This window comes from Cervus elaphus, chromosome 10, assembly GCF_910594005.1.
Source record: "Cervus elaphus chromosome 10, mCerEla1.1, whole genome shotgun sequence".
In the NCBI taxonomy this organism is placed as follows: Eukaryota; Metazoa; Chordata; class Mammalia; order Artiodactyla; family Cervidae; genus Cervus; species Cervus elaphus.
This window is the reverse complement of record NC_057824.1, coordinates 50,190,506-50,212,069: the sequence shown is the minus strand read 5'-3', so window position 1 is coordinate 50,212,069 and position 21,564 is coordinate 50,190,506. Positions and strand designations below refer to the sequence as shown.

Genomic DNA, 21,564 nt, shown 5'->3' with positions numbered 1-21,564 from the left:
TGAACTTTGCAAATGTGAGGGGATTAATTTGTGTGATCATTCATTAAGAATTAAAATTGGAAGGAAAAAAAGGATCAAAATCATGGGCTTTTCCTGAGAAAACAGGTGTGACAGGAGAGACCAGAGGCAACTCTTTGGCAAAAATGCTATTTCAAAAGCCAGAGAAACCAAAGACCAGGGGGAGTGAGGACTAGAAAGCAGTTGGATTGATGGCTGGGTTTCTCTCTGGGAAATATCACACTCTCCAAGGTCTGTAGGTGAATGTTAGTTCATTATCTCAGGTAATACTAGCCAGAATTCTAATTTTTAAGGGGCCATATTCTCAGGAAAGAGGTTAAATACCACACTCTTGATTTGTCTATGACTTACAAGTAACTTTCTAACATAGAAATTTCTTTCTGCTTACAGCCACGTGTGGACTTTCTTCAGCTGATGATTAATTCCCAAAATTCCAAAGAAACAGACAATCATAAAGGTAACCAAGGAGAGCTTCAGAGGGGCCACAGTGGGGAGACACAGAGGTAGGGGGCAGTTCTGAAAATGTGCAGGAAGTTTTCTAGGCAGATGGGAATTTCTGCCAAATTGAAGAAAGACACTCTTGCAGAAAGAAAGAGTAGCTGTGGTACTTCCTAGAAGTTTGCAGGCACAACTTTGTTCAGAGCTTGAAGGGCAAGTGTAACAGGATGTCATGCCCAGAAGTCAGTTATGAAATGGATCACAACAGCTGAACTTCTGGGGAGCTTGGTTCCAATATCAATTCTCAGGCTCCTCCAGACCCACCAAGTCAGAACCTCTGTCTGAATATTTGCATCAAGGCTTCATCCCTGCATTCATCAGGGGGCACATTGCCCCAGTGTTGGTGACCTTAACTTGGAACACTTTTAAACTTGTGTTTACCAGCTTATTCTACTGTGAAGTGTAATTTTCCCCCTCTGTTATTAACACATAACTTCTGGGAGAAGCCTTTGAGACTGTAAATATTCTGTTCCTCTTCAAATTGTCACCCAATGGTTTTATCATTCATGGATGGTTTTTGACTGAAACCATTGTTACTATGATGGTTACAACATGATGTCTTTCTAAACCCTTCATTCTTCTGTATTTATGAGCTGATGTTCTTTCATAGGGAGAGCTCTCCATTCTCCCCCAGTCATTTATTTATTTATATCAGTATATCTCATGTATAACTAACTTACTCTCTCACATCACTCTTCAATTTAATTTTCAAATTCTCTCAGGTTTGTCCACTGGAACCCTTTCAAATATATGTATTACTTTTTTCTCCTGAAACATTTTTTCAATAGGCTATTTTTAGCAGAAATTAAAAAGCAAAATTGAATGGATAATAAAGAGTTTCCCAATATACATTCTGCCCCCCACCTACATATAGCCTTCCTCAATATCAGAAGCCCATACTGGAGTGATACACTTGTTATAATCAATGAGCCTAAACTGATATATTATTATCACCCAAAGACAATAGCTCACACCTGGGTCCAATCTTGGCATTGTACATTCTATGGCTTTTGATCAATGTTTAATGGTGTGTGTCCACCACTGTCATATACAGAGTATCCTGTATCCTTTTATCATTGTCCAAGAACTTCCTCACTTCCTAATGCAGGACATTTCAGCTTTCTCTTCTATTTTCCCTGGAATAAGCCATTTCTCTAAGAAGTTCAGGTTCTATTTAGTGAGAAATGGTATTTAGAATCCAAACTCTGGGTTCTAGGAATGCTCATTGCTACCAGGGTTTTTTTGTTTTGTTTTTTGTTTTTATGCTTCCAGATCCTCTCAGTCGACAACTTTCAGAACACCAACTATTTTTACACAGTGATGTAAAAATTAAAAAAAAAAAAAAAGATTTCTGTATCTACTCCAAAACACTGATGCAAACCAGCTCTCTCTCACACACAAAAAGACCCTGGTGTTTTAATTCCATTACATGCATACTCCTAAATGGTTAATTTGAACCCATCAAGGGATTGATAACCATCTCACAAAAGTCTGGAATTTTATAAAATTGGTTCTTGAAAGCAGGTATAAACCTACTTCAGCACACTCTAAGTATATCTATAACTGTGTGGACACCTACTTCTATCATTCTATCTATCTATTATCATCTATCATTTTTTAAGTACATGATTCAATACAACTGTCTGTGATGAAGGAAGTAATCTGTATCTGTTCAGTTCAATATAGTGATCACTAGAAGTAAGTGTCTACTGAGGACATGACATGTGGCCAGTGCCCCTAGAACCTGAATGCTAAATTGCATTTAATTTTAATCAACTAAAATTTGAATAGTCACATATCAGACAGCACAGCTCTAGACTTTGAGTATTATGGGGTTTATCTTAACTGGGGAAAGAATTTGATGGCTGAATTTATCCACAGTATCATCACAGATATCATCATTGGAGAATTACAACCTTGTAGACCTTTATTACATTCATTTTATATTACTTTTATTATTAATTTCTTGGTTGGAGCAGGTACCACATAGAGTTGAGTGCTCTAAGTAACAAATGTCCTACTACACCCATCAAATAGCTGAGAGCCTGAGCATACTTGGTCTCTTCAGAGAAAATGAAATTGGAGACCAGTGCATAATCACAGGGCTGTTTGGTAAGCATAAAGAAGAGCAGAGAGGGGGGTGTATACTTAGAGGATGACCGTCAGACTAGGATGAATCAGCATTGCTAATTCTACTCTCTGGATCTTATTTTTCTAATTTTCACATTGGGCTCTATCCTTCCATGGATGCATTCTTACTTTTGCTATTTTAATGCAAATAATTAGACTAGGATCATCACAACTCTTCAAGTTTTTTGTTGATTTCTGTAGCTTCTATACATATCTCAAACATCCCCTTGAAGACATGTGCCACAGGTCTTGTATTACCTGATGCCTCTCAAGGGCATAATCTATGATTCTCAGGCTACATTGTGCACATACATCTCCACATCTCATGAAAGTTCAGATGTTGTATCCATTCTAGGATGTATTCCAGTTCTAGAATGGGATTTGAGAATCTGAATTTGTATTAGGCTTCCAGATCCTGCTTATGCTGCTGGTCCATGGACTACACTTTGAGTTGCAAGAGTTTATCTGTAGTACATATTGTACTCTTATGTTCCTGTAAACAAGTTTTGATAAAATATAATTTAATTTCCCCTACCATATGGTCTGACTGGAAAAGGGAATGGCAAACCACTTCAGTATTCTTGCCTTGAGAACTCCATGAACAGTATGAAAGAGCAAAAAGATATGACACTAAAATAGAGGAAAACAATAGAATGGGAAAGGCTAGATTCTCTTCAAGAAAATTAGGGATACCAGGGAATATTTCATGCAAAGATGGGCACAAAAAAGAGCAGAAGTGGCATGGGCCTAAGAGCAAAAAAGAAGATAATAAGAAGATGTGGCAAGAATACACAGAACTATACAAAAAAATATTTTCTAGACCCAGATAGCCATGATGGTGAGATCACTCACCTAGAACCAGACATCCTGGTGTGTGATGTCACGTGGGCCTTAGGAAGCATCACTATGAACAAAGCTATTAGAACTGATGGAATTCCAGTTGAGCTATTTCAAATCCTCAAAGATTATGCTATTAAAGTGTTGCACTCAATGTGCCAGCAAATTTGGAAAACTCAGCAGTGGCACAGGACTGGAAAAAGTCAGTTTTCACTCCAATCCCAAAGAAAGGCAATGCCAAAGACTGCTCAAACTACTGCACAATTGCACCCATCTCATATGCTAGCAAAGTAATGCTCAAAATTCTCCAAGTGAGGCTTCAACCGTGCATGAACCATGAACTTCCAGATGTTCAAGCTGGATTTAGAAAAGGCAGAGGAACCAGATCAAATAGCTATCATCCATTGGATCATAGGAAAAGCTAGAGAGTTCTAGAAAAACATCTACTTCTGCTTTATTGACTACACCAAAGCCTTTGACTGTGTGGATCACAACAAACTGTGGAAAATTCTTAAAGAGATGGGAATACCAGACCACCTGACCTGTCTCCTGAGAAATCTGTCTGCAGGTCAAGAAGCAACAGTTAGAACTGGACATGGAACAACGGACTGGTTCCAAATTGGGAAAGGAACATGTCACGGCTGTATTTTGTCACCCTACTTATTTAACTTTTATGCAGAGTACATCATGTGAAGTGCTAGGCTGGATGAAGCATAAGCTGAAATCAGGATTGCTGGGAGGAATCTCAGTAACCTCAGATATGCAGATGACACTACCCTTATGGCAGAAAGTGAAGAGGAACTAAAGAACTTCTTGAAAAAAGTGAAAGAGGAGAGTGAAAAAGCTGGCTTAAAACTCAGCATTCAAAAAATGAAGATCATGGCATTTGGTCCCATCACTTCATGACAAATAGATGGTGAAACAATGGAAACAGTGAGAGACTATTTTCTTTGGCTCCAGAATTACTGCAGATGGTGACTGCAGCCATGAAATTAAAAGACGCTTGCACCTTGGAAGAAAAGCTATGACCAACCTAGACAGCATATTAAAAAGCAGAGACATTACTTTGCCAACAAAGGTCCATCTAGTCAAAGCTATGGTTTTTCCAGTAGTCATGTATGGATGTGAGAGTTGGACTATAAAGAAATCTGAGCACCAAAGAATTGATGCTTTTGAACTGTGGTGTTGGAGAAGACTCTTGAGAGACCCTTAGACTGCAGTGAGATCAAACCAGTCCATCCTAAAGGGAATCAGTCCTGAATATTCATTGGAAGGACTGATGCTGAAGCTGAAGTTCCAATACGTTTACCACCTGATGCAAAGAACTAACTCTTTAGAAAAGACCCTGATGAAGGCAGGAGGAGAAGGGGATGACAGAGGATGAGTGGTTGGATGGATCACTGACTCGATGGACATGAGTTTGAGCAAGCTCCTGGAGTCAGTGATGGACAGGGAGGCCTGGCATGCTGCAGTCCATGGGATTGCAAAGAGTCGGACATGATTGAGCGATTGAACTCAACTGACCATGTAGCTTTATTATTGTATCCTTAAAAAAAAATCAAGCTGTGCCTTAACTAAAATAATTTAAAATATTCTAGGAGGAAAAGCTACTCCATTTTACTTGGAGCTAAAGTTCTTTTACAGTTCTCTAAAGGACACAATGATAACACTGTAGATGTTAGACAGAAGAGCTGTCTCTTGAAATTACCCAGCTTTGTTGGTGGGGGGTGGCATTGTCAGGAACAGAGGGCCAAGAATAGTATAGACTTGGAAAAAACTGGATCAAGACAGTTCTTGGCTTTTTCTTGGCTCTCTGAGGAAGACACAGGGTGGAAATCACTCTCAATTTGATTCTGAATTACTTTTACATGATTTCCCCTAGGGGTTTGAGAGTTTCACTGAAATATCTCATCATTTAAACTATGGTTTTTACAATGCCATGCTTTACCTAAAATGTCTTTACTTTTTTTTTTTTTTTTTTAGCTCTCTCTGACCAAGAACTCTTGGCCCAAAGTATTATCTTTATTTTTGCTGGCTATGAGACCACTAGCAGTACTCTTTCCTTCCTTCTATATATTTTGGCCACTCACCCTGATGTCCAGCAGAAGCTGCAGGAGGAAATTGATGCAACTTTCCCCAATAAGGTGAGTGATGATACCCAGAGGGAGAGGGGGAAGGTGAAGCGTTAGCATGATGGTCTTCTCATCACTTCTTAGGAGATTTCTGCCAAAAGCATAAGCATTAAATCATTTGCCTCCTTTCCCAGGTGGTGCAGTGGGAAAAAATCCAATCCTTCTTCCAATGCAGGAGATGCAGGTTCGATACCTGGGTTGAGAAGATACCCTGGAGTCAGAAATGGCAACCCACTCCAGTATTCTTGCCTTGGAAATCCCATGGACAGAGGAGCCTGGTGGGCTACAGTTCATGGGATTGTAAAGAGTCAGAGAAGACTAAGTTATTGAGCACAGCACATTTAGGAAGGATCTAAAGGATACAAAGCAAAGGGAGAAAACATAAGTAGTTCATGCTACTCACAGCAATATAAGTACTTTGAAAAAAGTGCTGGTCCTGTGATGTCAGTTATCAGAATAATGCCAAGTAAAATTCACAGAACTTCAGTAGCATCTAGCAGTAACAATTTATTTCTCTGGTGTCTGCATTTGTTGTTCAGGCACTACATTTTGTTGGACTCTTTGCGACCCCATGGGAAGCAGCACGCCAGGCTTCCCTGTCCCTCACTATCTCCCGGAGTTTGCCCAAGTTCATGGTGTCTGCATAGTTATCTGTTGATATTGGCTGGACTTGCTGTGGTCTGGGCTGTGGTCTGTGGTGGATCTAGGCTGGCTTTCACTAAGTGGTTGTGTTGCAGGAAGGGGGACCCCTTCAAGGGCCTGAAACTGGGCTCTTGTCGAACACTCAGAAATGAATCGCCCGAGGAGACACATGTGCTAACAAAGCAAGAGATTTTGTTGGGAAAGGGCACCTGGGTGGAGAGCAGGAGGGTAAGGTAACCCAGGAGAACTGCTCTGTCTCATGGCTTGCAGTCTCGGGTTTTATGGTGATGGGATTAGTTCCCAGGTTGTCATTAGCCAATCTTCTGACTCAGAGTCCTTCCTGGTGGTACATTCCTTATTCAGCCAAGATGGATGCTAGAGAGAAGGATTCTGGGAGGTGGTTGGACATGTGGTGTCTCCTTTTGACCTTTCCTGAACTCTTCCGGTTGGTGGTGGCTGATTAGTTCCGTGTTCCTTACCAGGACCTTCTGTTGTAAAACAACTCATGCAAATGGTTACTATGGCACCTGGCCAGGGTGTGTGGTTTCAGTCATTGTGCTTCCCCTAACAGTTGGACTGACTCAGCTCCACACATGCTCCTCACATGTCTCAATCTCTACATGTTTGCTTCTCAGGGCAGCAGTAGATGTCATGAGCAAGAGGCCTAATCCCTAATCCCTTCAACCTTCAAAACTCTGCTAGCATCACGCATAGCCAATATTCCACTGGCTCAACGTGAGCCACCTGACCAACCTGAGTCAGAATGGGAGGGCATCGCAGAGTTAATGGCAAAGGGAATGAACAGAGGAAATGGTGGAGAATTGGGACCATTAATTCAATCTACTGCCCTGTGTAAACTTTAGACTAGGTGGAGCCTGGTGTACAAGAAAGGATATACGGTAGTAAACAGGACACGAGCATGAGACCTGACTGGTTTTGGACCAGTCTTACGACCTTTCAGAATCCTAGCTCCTTCGAATACTTTGTAGGGCCTGCATAAATTAGAGATGATGTTTCTTCTCTGGTAAACCCCATATTGGGATTCTTTTGATTACAAGAAGATCAAAAGGCCACTAACAGACCAAGGCTAGCTAAGGCATTGCATTCTCTCCTTTTTATAAGAATACTAATAATACTAGTACTATTGGCTGATATGTGCTTCTTACTTTATATGTCTGTTGTAAATACTTTCTATTTATAAATATGTTTAATTTTCAAGAAATTCTTTATTAGTCAGGAGAGGCTAGCTTATACCTCAGTAACAGACAAGCCCTGGGATCTCAGGGGCTTTCATAGCAAAGTTTTCCATCACCCACGTGGACATGCTGAACATGGATTGTTAGTGGAGGATGGAGTGGACAGCTCTGCTTCATAGAGTCACCCAGGAAAACTGACTCAGAGCCTTCACCATCTTATAATTGCCTTATCTGAAACATGAGGCCTTCTTGTCATCTGTGAATAAGGAACTCAAGAGCTGCTTACTGGGTTTTCAACTGATTTGTCTCTGAACTGACATAATCGCCTAAGTTCACAGCCTGTTGGCAAGGGTGATTTGGCCATAACCTCAAGTGGGCTGGGAAACATGGGGCCTACATGGATGCTGGGTGAGCAGTGAGTGTCTCTGCCACACAACCCTCTGGAGGGTCAGCTCCCTCTGTCTCCATGTGACACGTGAGAAACCTGAGCGACAGGGAGATGGAACACTTCCAGACACTAGTTGTGTACGTGGTGGTGATCAAGTCAAGCTGTGATCCACGGTGTTGGCTCCTGAGCCACTCTTACCCTCCACAATGTTGCTCCTTGACTACAACCCCACGTGACAGCCATGTATCACCCCCCAGTGGTCTCAGATCTCAGCCAAAACTGGAGTTCTTTGTGGTGTGCGGAGACCTGGCCCCTGGGGCTGCAACGGCTTGTTTAGACCTTCAGACCTTAGGGTCACACCTGTAGGAATAATAAGAGGCCCTTCTAGCAGCAGATGGTGGGGTTCTGATCCTTTTGTAACTTCCTTGTGTCTGAAATTGTGTTCTCATTCATACTCTTCATTTGCGGATTTGGTTCAGAAAGGAACTCGTTTCTCCCCAATTATTTATAGAGTTTTCATATATTGTTTCCAGACTGTATGTGTATAATGAAGAGAATGAGCAATCAGGAGTCTTCAACTAAGAACCTTCATGTTGAACAGGGGATTTGCTCTTTTATACATTCTTTCCTTGGTACAGATGTGTGGCCTCACTTTCAAAAAGAAACAGTGACTGTGGCCTATTTCACTTAAGAGCAAGGGTCCTAGTCTTGGTCATGTTTGTTCTCATGAGAGAGAAGATACACTCCATGATAACCTGTGGTGTTTCACAAACTAGAGAATTGTTCCAATGTTCTTCCATTGTCATGACTACTGCCCATCTCAATGGGTGTTGAGAGGTCAAATGACATGTAAAATGTCTATAAATGCTAATGTTCTTTACCAATTTAAATTATTCCCTGGAGTTCCTAACATTTCACTAGGCCTACATAGATGGAGATGAAGGTTAACCTGATATCTTAATTTATCAAAGTCTTTCTCTTTCTTCCCAGGCGCCTCCAACCTACGATGTCCTGGCACAGATGGAGTATCTTGACATGGTGGTGAATGAGATTCTCAGAATGTTCCCAATTGCTGTTAGAATTGATAGGTTCTGTAAGAAGGATGTGGAAATCCATGGGGTGTCCATTCCCAAAGGGACAACAGTGGCAGTGCCAATCTCTGTGCTTCACAGAGACCCACAGCTCTGGCCAGAGCCTGAGGAGTTCCATCCTGAAAGGTACAAGACTCCAGGGAAGGGGACCCCCTCTGATCCAGTTGCTCAGAGCGTATTCTGGCGACTCTCATTATGGGTAACAAATGTGTGACTATATAATCACTTTATTTTACACCTTTTTATTGTTAAATGTCTTTTCTTATTCTAAGAATATTATTTGATTAAGTAATAATTAAAATTAAAATAAATAATAATTAAAATTTAAAATTTTACCAACTGTGAACTAGAAAAAAAAATTTTGGCTCTGTACATTCTCAATACCTTAAGCTTTGCTGTTGTTTAAACACTAAGTTGTGTCCGACTCTTTGCAACCTCATGGACTGTGTCCCACCAGTCTCCTCTGTCTGTGGGATTTTCCAGGCAAGAATACTGGAGTGGGTTACCATTTCCTTCTCTAGGAGATATTCCTGACCCAGGGATTGAACCCATATCTTGTGCATTGGCAAATGGATTTTTTTTTACCTCTAAGCCATCATGGAAGCCCAGTAACTTAAGATGGGCCTCATTAATAGTGGAATGTAAATCCTGTGGACATTTTTCTATGCATATACCCATTGTCAGAATGGCATTATATATAGTCTGATTTTCAATTGCTTACTTTATTTAACAGTAAACTATAAACAACATTCTGTGTTTTTTAAATATATTTATATGTCTTGCATCTGCTATAATTCACTTAACAGCTATATTATTTTAGGTGTGTTGGTTTTTATTCCTTAAAGTCTGTTGGTCTGTTCTCCTTAGTTCTTTGAATTCATCACTAACATTCCCATATTTCCATTGTTTTAAACATTGGCTGCTGTTTCCTCTATTATTATTGTGGGACTGTAGGCTGAGGACCTAGAGGTCTCATACCTGATGGTTCCAGCAGCCTCAGTGAGGATGGAGACACAGGTGCCCTCGTTCAGCCTGTGGCTGCAGACCTGAGTCAGCTCCCTTCTGCCTCAGTGTTTGGTGACCTTTCAGAGAGAAGTTCTCTGGTCTCTAGATGTCTAGACTTCCTCCTTGGAGGGGTTAATATTGTCTTCTGGGAATTCAGAGTCAGGGTCTGGTTTGGGCACAGATTGGACTCTGGAGAGAGTTGATGCTCTCCCATTTATTTTACGATGAGCAAGATTTGGATTGAACATTTTAGTGCACTAGCTGGATCTAGCCCTTTATGAGCCCCTGACTATAAGCTCCCTGACAGCAGGGACTGTGTCTTGTTCACCCTGGTGTCCCTAGCCCTAGCATAACCTGTACATGTAACATTGTTGAAAGAAGAGTCAGAGTCCACCAAGTCCTCCGTCCTGGACCAGCGAACCTCAGTGTCTCTCTCAAGCTCAGGAGCTCCCCCTCCTGCAACCTCGGGAACCTGAAACCAGAGACCACGCACTGTACTTCCCTTTGATTCATTCAGCCGTCAAGCAGAGATGTAGTGCTCACCTGTGGGTGGCAGGGACTGGGCCAGGGAATGAGAAATCCAAATGTTAAAGCCCATTATTAAGAGTTTTGGACATATACACTGTATATTCTATAGGCACATGTCTATGAATCATGTTTAATGTATCTGTTTGTGCCCATTCCCTGATCAACAGCCATCAACCAGGTCTGCACCACTCACATGATGCCCTTCGACTAATTCTCCATGCATCTGAAATCACATTGTCTGTAAATATTCCAGAATAGTCTCCAAAATGGGACTCTAAAATACACAGAACCACAATGCCATTATTACTTACCCCAAATCCACATATTTTCTTAATATATTCAAGTATTGAGGAGTCAAATTTGAATTGAGCAGAGGTCTAACCATCAAGGACTTTATAGATTTGTGGAAATGATAGACATAGAAATCAGTGATTGAACCAGAGTAGAATTGAGTCATAAGCCCACATAAATCTATTGACTTCAACATCCTCCGTATGTGGGAGGAAGAGACACACATACACAAGAGAAGGGGAAGGGAAAACAATTGAAAACTAGCAATTAAAATATTCAGAGACATTTCTCCTGCTTCCTTCGTCTCTGAACACATGACCAATGTCAGTGTTTACAGAGGCAAGAACCCACTCTTCAGTCAGTCTCATTTCCTGTCTTTCAGAGCCTGAGCATGTCACCAACTTGAATGTAAATTTCATATTTAAAGATGCATTTTCTTTAATCATCCTTCATCTCATCTGCTCACCAGGACTGAAAGCTCCTGTGGGGTCTGGGGAATAGGAAGGCCCTGGGGCTTACCTTTCTGACAGCAAAATCACCACAGCAGGATTCAGTCATCTGCCCACAGGAGTCTCCCTTATGCTACTGGTTGAGGGTTTAAGTTGAAACCTCAGACCTGGAATTCCTGTGACTTTTCTGTTTCATTCACTTTTCCATCTACTGTTGTGGATCCAGGTTCAGTAAGAAGAACAAGGACAGCATAAATCCTTACATCTACCTGCCTTTTGGAGCTGGACCCCGAAATTGCATTGGCATGAGGTTTGCCATCATGAACATGAAACTTGCTGTCGTCAGAGTCCTGCAGAACTTCTCCTTCAAACCTTGTAAAGAAACACAGGTCAGCAGTTCGTTCTGCATAGTGTTTTACTGAGAATTTTTTTGAGTGAGATGTATCTCTCTGTGTCTATAAGATTGTGATCTTTTCAGATAACAATTTAGTTTACTAGACAGAGAATCTGTTTGAAGCCATCTGTGACCTTTAATTGTCAACCATCCCTGGAGGGATAAGTCTGTGGCTTCATAAAGACCCAACTGTAAAGGTCATCTACAGTCAGTGCAATTAGCATGACATGACTGTACAAAGTCAGTGAACTTGAGCAACTTTTAAAATTTGGTTTCATATCCACTGGAAGGAAGGAAAATGTTGTACAAAGTCTTGAGAGCAGTGATGACCTTGTCATGGCTTTTCAGTGATGCCCTTCTCCATGGGAACTTACAGAAGCTCTCCTGACAGTGATTCTCAGCCACTATTTGTACAAAGAAATTACTGGGGAGCAATATCCCGATGCCGAGGTCATCTCAGCCTCTCTAAAATAATTCCCCCAGAGTGTGGCATTGAGAGCACCCCCACTGATCCTCTGTGCAGCCACAGTGGTCCCTGAGTGAAAGCATTTCTGCCAGATGGGAAGGCTTCCCACAGCCCCTCAGCTTCCAGGGATCCTGCTGCCATCCAGCTGGGCCCCCTTTACATTCTAACAATGACTGTGTGTCCTTCCTGTCCACCCTCCAGTCCGTTCTCCCCCTTCGAGTTCCAGTTCAGTCCCGAGCCCCTCCATGCAGCCTGCCCGTCCAGGCCAGCGCCCACTCTCCCCTCTGCTGTGTTTACAAGCACCACAGGCTGGCCTCATGGGGCCTACCACCTAACAATACTTTGTCCCTGAACCAGCCAGTTTGGTTCTTTTGTTTCCTTTGTACCTAACAAGGTCTTTTACTCTGTCCCCTCATTTTATTCCATAAACGCCCAATGGTGCCTTGACATCATCAGGCAAATGTTTAAGGAGTGACTTGCAGTTGATTAGAGCTCTTGGACACAAATTTGGAACAGTTTCAACTTTAAAAATTTAACAAATATCATTTGTGTACTTGCTTGTTTTATGTGTCTCTGTGTGTGTCTATCTGTAGGAAAAATGCATACCATTTGAAAGTTTAAAATAACAATTTGTTGCAGTTATAGAAAGACCTGAAATCTCTCCACTGAGGAGCACACAGAACAGCTGCCATTGATTCTTGTCAAGCTCGGCCCTTTAATAAGTCTTATTTCTAGGAGCCACACATTTAATAAGCAGCAGCTCCCCTTGAGTAGCTTTCTTGGGGGAAGAGGAGGACAGAGATGTTTCCATCTTACTTTCAGGCATCTGTGTGGTCATCCTGTAAGGGCAAGCACACAGGGGACTCAGCTCTGAGAGAAAGGGGGCCTCGGGCACACCTGGGAAAGGCAGATGCCCCCTGTAAGCTCCACCCAGTCCCCCACAGACTGGAGCTTCTCCCTCCACAGATACTTACTTGTCCTTCAGTCAACTGAGGTTAGGTTCCCCCAACTCCCCACTCTGTTGGTTCCCCCAACACAGAGGGAGTGACTGGATGAGAAAGGGGCTAAAAATCTCAGACAAAACACTGTAGATCATCAGAAGTTCACCATTTGTACTACGCTTGGGAACCAAGGGACCTTTAAAAAAAAACAGGTATAATGCTTCATAGGCATAGTGCTCAGTCAATATTTTTGTGCAAAATGAATGATGGATGAATGCTTGCTTTCCCTATCCAGTCTTGACATAACTTACAGAGTAAGTACAGAGAATCAGAGATAAAGAGGGGAATCTGGATGCATGTGGTCAAAAGGTACAAACTTCTGGTTATGATAAATAAGTACAAGGATATCACATAAAATGTGATGGTTATAGATTTTAGACACTTTTAATATAATTAAAATAAAATTATAAAATTTTAGACCTAAATTTTAACATAAAATTATAGACATTTTTATGTAGTAGAAGAGAACAGATCCTAAAAGTGCTCATGAGAGGGAAACAGTATTTTTTATTTTTCTATCTCTATGAGTTCATGGATGTTAACTAAACTTATTGTGGCTGTAATTTCATGATATATGTAAGTCAAATATTTATACCATAAATCATTTATATCTCAATAAGTTGGAATTAAAAAAACATTAAGTGAATAATAAGGGAGTACTAGAAGTGACTTTGTACCCATATATTTTATAACATGTTAAACAGACCAATTTTCTGAAAGTCATAATCTATTAAAATTGAATCAAGGAAATATTGGCAGCCTGCCCCTCCCTATAGCTATTGAACACATTGAATTGGTAGGTTAAAAAAAAATCAAAAATACACAATGCTAAAAGTAGCTGGTATATTGTTGTAAAGCATTGTTGTCTGAAATGTATCTTGTCTACTTTGCTTCTCTTGTTGGCGGTGCTTCATTCATTGGTTCTCTTATGCTTGCTTAACTTTGCAGATCCCCTTGAAAATAACCAGTCAAGGACTTTTAAGACCAGAAAAACCTGTTGTTCTGAAGGTTGTGTCCAGAGATGGAACCATAAGTGGAGCTTGACTTTCCCTAAAGACCTGGGCTTTATTCTTCAAGGAGCTGTGTCCCAGAATTTCAGGGGGTTTGATTTACTTTGTAGTAAAACTCAGAAATAAAGATGGGCTTCATCTGTTGTACCTGCTGGATGACTAGGGTATCTGCACATTTGTTTAGCTTTCTCAGTGTCTGTGTTTTTATATATTGTGTAACATGAAAGAGGTGACTAATGAGGGCTGGATACGTACACTCAGCTTATCTGACTCTCAAAGGACCATCTCCACCCACCTGCAGTTAGTAACATCTACTCCAGAGCACTGATCAAGAAAGAAAATGTCTCAACAGTTTTATCAGCAAATTAATGAAAACAAGAATTATTGTGGTGGCTGAAGTTCTGACATTTATTTATATATCACAGGTTTTATTTTGTATATCCCAAATCAAATATTCTATTGAGCAGCTCTATAACAACTCTTTACAAAAGTGTTATATGATACTTTTAATACATCCTGCACTTTAGGGGGAATGTGTACAACTGAGTCAGGGAGAGTCACAATCCGTGGTTGAATGGGGACTTTTTCAAAACTGCTGTTTCTTATGTTACATGGGTAAGAATTAATCCACAGTGATTTTGCCCATTTCTTAGAGAGTATATTCACAGTTTAAATCTATGTTTTTTGAGCACATATTTTATATAACAACAGACACACATATACTATTAGCTTTGATTAAAAAATTTCATCCCATCTCCCCTGATATTTCTAGAAGGCAGGAAACAGGTTTTCTTGAAGCATCTTTGTATTCCACCCTCAACTCCCAACTGTCTTAACACAATGAACATGGAATAAAAGATGGTTGGTTGGTCAGTTGATTGGGGGAAAAGGCTACAAGCACTGGTCACTTTCAGTTGATACCAGAAGCTGCACACAGTCCTTCCTTTCCCATTTCTGCCCCTCCCATCCACAACCCATTCATTGCTAGTGTTTTCCTCAATAGTCCAGTCCTAAAGTCATTGAGGGAGCACAGACGATGGGCAGCCTTACATTCAGGGTGTGGGCAGAGAAGGGGGGCTTAGTGGCTCCAAGTTGTAGACTGCATAGAGAGGGGAAAGTATCCACAGAAACAGCAGCCTGGCATGAGTGTGGGAACATAGGCTAGGAGAAAGGAGTGTCCACCCTGAAGAGTGGTCTGGCCAGGGCAGCCAGAGCCTAAATAGGGTGTGGAGGTCTGAGGAGGACGAGGAGGGCACCATGAGTAGAAAGGGGTTTGAGTGGCAATAGCTACATAAAGGGGGATTGATCAAGTAAATAAATATATTATGGATAATGCTACTGTAGAAGAGCAGAGAAATAGCTCCAGAAGGAATGAAGAGGCTGAGCCAAAGCAGAAATAACACCCAGTTGGGTATCTGTTTGGTGGTGGAAGTAAAGTCCAATGCTGTAAAGAACAATATTGCATAGGAACTTGGAATGTTAGATCCATGAATCAAGGTAAATTGAAAGTGGTCAAACAGGAGATGGCAAGAGTGAACATCAACATTTTAGGAGTCAGTGAACTAAAATGGACAGGAATGGGTAAATTTAATTCAGATGACCATTGTATCTACTACTGTGGGCAAGAAGCCCTTAGAAGAAACAGAATAGCCCCCATAGTCAACAGAAGAGTCTGAAATGCAGTACTTTGGTAAAATCTCAAAAATGGTGGAATGATTTCAGTTCATTTCCAAGGCAAACCATTCAGTATCACAGTAATCCAAGTCTCTGACCCAACCACTAATGCCAAAGAATCTGAAGTTGAAGATTTCTATGAAGACCCAGAAGACCTTCTAGAACTAACTCCAAAACACCAGTTTCATCATAGGTGACTGGAATGCAAAATTAGAAGGTCAGGAGATACCTGGAGTAACAGGCAAGTTTGGCCTTGGAGTACAAAATGAAGCAGGACAAAGTTTAGCAAAGTTTTACCAAAAGAACCCGCTGGTCATAGCAAACACCCTCTTCCGACAACACGAGAGCTGACTCTACACATGGACATCACCAGATGGTCAATATTGAAATCAGATTGACTGTATTCTTTGCAGCCAACGATGGAGAAGCTCTATACAGTCAGCAAAAACAAGACTAGAAGCTGATTGTGGCTCAGATCGTGAACTCCTTATTGCCAAATTCAGACTTAAATTGAAGAATGTAGGGAAACCACTAGGCCATTCAGGTATGACCTAAATCAAATCCTTTTTGATTATACAATGGAAGTGACAAGTAGATTCAAGGGATTAGATCTGATAGAGTGCCTGAATAACTATGGACCAAGGTTTGTAACATTGTACAGGAGGCAGTGATCAAAACCATCCCAAGAAAAAGAAATGCAAAAAGACAAAATGGTTGTCTAAGGAGGCTTTACAAATAGCTAAGAAACAAAAGAAGCAAAAGGCAAAGGAGAAAAAGAAAGATACACCTAATACCCATCTGAATGCAGATTTCCAGAGAATAGCAAGGAGAGATAAGAAATTATTTTTAAGTGAACAATGTAAAGAAATAGGGGGTAAAAATAGAATGGGAAAGACGAGAGGTCTCTTCAGGAAAATTAGAGATACCAAGGGAACATTTCATGCAAAGAAAAGCAAAATAAAGGACAGAAACGGTATGGACCTAAAAGAAACAGAAGATATTAAGAAGAGGTGGGAAGGAAACACAGAAGAACTATACAAAAAAGATCTTCATGACCCAGATAACCATGATGGTGTGATCACTCACCTAAGCCAGACATCCTGGAGTGTGAAGTCGCAAGTGGGCCTTAGGAAACATCACTACAAACAAAGCTAGTGGAGGTGATGGAATTCCAGTTGAGCTATTTCAAATCCCAAAAGATGATGCTGTGAAAGTGCTGCACTCAATATGCCAGCAAATTTGGAAAACTCAGCGGTGGTCACAAGACTGGAAAATGTCAGTTTCATTCCAATCCAAAAGAAGGGCCATGCCAAAGAAAGTTCAAACTGCCACACAATTGCACTCATTTCACACGCTAGCAAAATAATGTCCAAAGTTCTTCAAGCTAGGCTTCAACAGTATGTGAACTGAGAACTTCCAGATACACAAGCTGGATTTAGAAAAGGCGAAGGAATCAGAGATCAAATTGCCAACATCCATTGGATCATAGAAAAAGCTTGAGAATCCCAGAAAAACATCTACTTCAGCTTCATTGACTACACTAAAGCCTTTGACTGTGTAGATCATAAGGAACTGTGGAAAATTCTTCAAGAGATGGAAATACCAGACCATCTTACCTGCTCCCTGAGAAATCTGTATGCAGGTCAAGAAGCAACAGTTAGAACCATACATGGAACAACGGGCTGGTTCAAAATTGGGAACGGAGTATGTCAGGGCTGTGTACTGTCATCCTGCTTATTTAACTTATATGCAGAGTACTTCATATGCAATGCCAGGCTGGAAGAAACACAAGCTGAAATCAAGATTGTGGGGAGAAATATCAATAACCTCAGATGACACCACCCTTATGGCAGAAAGCAAAGAGGAACTGAAGAGCCTCTTGATGAAGGTGAAAGAGGAGAGTGAAAAAGCTGGCTTCAAACTCAACATTCAAAAAGCCAAGATCATGACATCTGTCCCATCACTTCATGGCAAATAGATAGGGAAACAATGGAAAGGGTGAAAGACTTTATGTTCTTTTTTTTTTCTTTTTTCCATTTATTTTTATTAGTTGGAGGCTAATTACTTTACAATATTGTAGTGGTTTTTGTCATACATTGACATGAATCAGCCATGGATTTACATGTATTCCCCATCCCGATCCCTGCTCCCACCTCCCTCTCCACCCGATTCCTCTGGGTCTTCTCAGTGCACCAGGCCCTAGCACTTGTATCATGCATTTTCTTTGGCTCCAGAATCGCTGCACATAGTGACTGCAGCCATGAAATTAAAAGACGTTTTCTCCTTGGAAGAAAAGCTACAACAAACCTAGACAACATTTTAAAAAACAGAGGCATTGCTTTGCCAACAAAGGTCCATCTAGTCAAAGCTATGGTTTTCCCAGTAGTCGTGTATGGATGTGAGAGCCGAAGAATAAAAAAGACTGAGTGCCGAAGAATAAAAAAAACTGATGGCTTTGCACTGTGGTGCCAGAGAAGACTCTTGAGAGTCCCTTGCACAGCAAGAAGATCAAACAAGTCCATCCTAAAGGAAATCAACCCTGAATATTTAGTGGAAGGACTGATGCTGAAGTTGAAGCTCCAATACTTTGGCCACCTGATGCCAAGAGCCCATTCACTGGCAAAGACCTGATGCTGGGAAAGATTGAAGGCAAGAGGAGAAGAGGATGACAGAGGATGAGATGGTTGGATGGTATCACCAACTCAATGGACGTGAGTTTGAGCAAACTCCCAAAGATGGTAAAGGACATGGAAGTCTGGTATGCTGCAGTCCATGTGGTCACAAAGAGTCAGATACAACTGAGCTACTGAACAGCAGCAGTGGATAATGGAAGACAGATTTCTCCCTGTTAGAGAAGGGAGTCCCTGGTCCAGGAAAGGGGAACCAGCAGAAACCCCGTGGAGTCAGAGATTGGAACTGCATGTATCAGTGTACATCCTTGCTTTTCTTTGTAGACAAATGGTAGCTAGTTAGTTGGGTGATGCACTACAGATAGATAGGTGATATAGAGAGATGACAGATAGATATAGATAGATGACATGTGTCTGTGTGGTGGGTGGGGAATCTGCAGCTGGAGTCCTGTTCAGGGCCCTGAGCTCATACAACCGGACAGACCCCCCGCCCCCAACCCCAATTAGTATCCAGGAAATAATATCCCGAACACTTACGACTCAGTGCCTCTTCATGCAGCAGGGGGAAAGGAGACATTTAAACATAATAAGAATGAAAACGGTAAAGATTCAGAGTCAGCAAACTCCCAGCCTTTTTTAAAATTTATTTTTCACCTACAACTTGAACTCATGTTTCCTTTTGCTAACAAACAACACAGTTCATAACTTGTGCTTACTCTATAATGCTTGTCTTTTTTGGCTACTACTTGAAACTCGTATGAGCTCATGTGAGTGAACATTTCTAGAGGGTTTGCTAAGGATCAGGTGTGTGATGGGCAAGATCACATGTTCTAGTCCCCCAGTGACACCAGGACTCTGACCTACAGGTTCAAGCCTCAAGCCCCTCAGGTCACGGATCAAGGTCTGGTCTGATCTGGGCTCCTATAGAAAGCGAAAGACATAGTTATCAACCCTCATTCTACAGATCAGGCAACTGAGGCTGAGCAGATTTAAATAATTCACCTACGGCCTGCACATCAGTCACATTCTGTGGATGCCTTCTAGGCAGCTGTGTACACAGTAGAGAGAATAGGTGTCCCAGGAGCCCAGAGAAGCCTCTGGGACCTGGTGGACAAGGTTCCCAGCCACACTGTTCACTTGCCCTCTCTCCCTCTGGCAAATTCTCACAGATTATTAATTAACATTGTTACAAAAAGTCAAAATCCCAGAAATTTTACTATATCACAACCACTAAGATGCTCATCTTAAAAAGGGGAAAACGAAAGTGTTGGTGACAATGTAGAGGAAATGTGGAAACCTCATCTATTGTCGGTGGGGATGTAAAGGTGCAGCAAATCTGTGGAACAGTTTGGCAGCTCCTCGGGTATTTAAGCATAGAATTATGGACTGTGTTGTTTGTTAGTTGTATGACTGCAAAACTGCACTCCTGAGCAGATGCCTAAGAGAACTGAACACAATTTCTCAAACAAATACATACACCTGCATGTTCATAACACCACTCTCCACAATAGCTAAAGGGTAGAAACAAGGCAAACCAGTGGATGAATGGATAAACAGATCGTGATGTAGCCATACAATAGTTGCTTCTTCAGTTATCAAAGACATGAAATACTAATACATGGTACAAGAGAGATTAATTTTAAAAGCACACAAATGAAATAATTTGGACACAAGAGACCACACATTGCATGATTCCATTTATATGAAACATTTGGAAGGGGCACATCCATGAAGACAGAATGTCCATGAGTGGTGGCCAGGGGCTGGGAGAGGAGAGAGTGGGGAGGAGCTGCCCATGGGCTCAGGAGTGCCCTCTGGTGGAAGGGAAGTGTGCTGGAACTAGAGGAGGTGGAGGCACCGCACTGTGAATGTGCTAAACGGCCCCGAATGGTTGATGTCATGGCGTGTCAGTGTGACCTCGGTAAATGTTTTTAATCTCAGGACTTTATCCTAAGAAATACAACACAGGTCACTGTAATACCAGAAAGCCCTGTGGCTTTTCCCAGACATCCTGCACATCCTTCAGGTCCCTGCTGAGCTATCCGGGGTGGAACCTTGCCCCTAGAATTACAGGATCCCTAACTTGGCCTGTGATCTGATTAGCAGTAATACGAATTGGTTGATTTAGACATTGTGCTTTGCAACCAAGAAATGACAAACACACTCGGCAATGGTAGTGATGATAAGCTGGACCATTCTCACAGCCTGGATGTCCTCTCTGCTTCTCCTCTTAGGCAAGCTCTGCTCTGTCCCTGGGACGGCAAGCAGTGTCACCTCCTCTGGGAAGCCCACCCCTCCCTACAGTGGCTCCACATCCCACTCATCTCCGCCTTTCCCATCCTCCTGATGCCTTCGGAGGTGTCTGCGTGCATGGAGCACCCCACCTAGGTAAGCTCCCTTTGTAGTAGTTATACACCTGTTTAACCCCCTCTCACTGGTGAGGCTGGGACAGGTGACTTGCTTCTAATAAGTGGAATATGGCCAAAGAGACAGGATGCCACTCCTGGGATTAGGTTATAAAAAGACTGTGACTTCCATCTTGGGCACCCCCTCTCACTCCCTCACTCTGGAGAAAGTGGCTGCCATGTTTTGAGCTGCCCTGTGGAGAGACCCCAGTGGCAGAGATCTGAGGGGGCTGCTGGGCCACAGTCAGCGAGGAACTGAGTCCTTGAACTGAGGATCTGAATCCTGATAGACCACCTGGAGGACCTGAAAGTGGGGCCTTCCCTGGTTGAGACTGTGGATGAGACACATCCCAGGCTGACAGCAGGACTGTAACCTCATGAGAAAGCTTGAGCTAGAGGTTCCAAAGGTAGCTACACCTGGCCTCCCAACCCAAGGAGCTGTGACATAGTAAATGCTCACTGTCTCAAGGGGTTATATTTGGGGATAATCTGCTAGACAGCATAGACAGTTAGTGCACCTGCTCTGGTCTCTGTTCTTGCAACAACTGCAGGGACCATCTTTGCATGAATTCCAACTGAGTTTGTGCAGTGAAGCCTGACTGTGCCTCTCAACCTAGCAATTCATCTGTAATACAGAAGTTTTAGAGAATTACTTCCCTGTGGGAGGAATATTTCCCAAAGGGAAAGGGAAACCAGTAGATACCCTCTTCCCCCTTCCTTCCCTTGAATGGGCTACTCTGTAGGTAGTGGTCATATGGCCTGTCAGAAGATGGTCTGTT

The 21,564-nt window shown here is 42.0% G+C and overlaps 1 protein-coding gene across 1 annotated transcript in view; it reads left to right on the top strand.

Moving 5' to 3' along the window:
• Nucleotides 1–14,228, top strand: part of LOC122701845 (cytochrome P450 3A24-like) — a 48,765-nt gene extending 34,537 nt beyond the window's left edge. Inside the window, exons 9-13 of the mRNA XM_043915230.1 lie at nt 409–475; nt 5,467–5,627; nt 8,832–9,058; nt 11,432–11,594; nt 14,015–14,228. Coding sequence (XP_043771165.1) covers nt 409–475; nt 5,467–5,627; nt 8,832–9,058; nt 11,432–11,594; nt 14,015–14,110 — 714 coding nt within the window. The 3' untranslated portion in view covers nt 14,111–14,228. The remainder of the gene's footprint in view (nt 1–408; nt 476–5,466; nt 5,628–8,831; nt 9,059–11,431; nt 11,595–14,014) is intronic.
• Nucleotides 14,229–21,564: the final 7,336 nt, after the last annotated feature.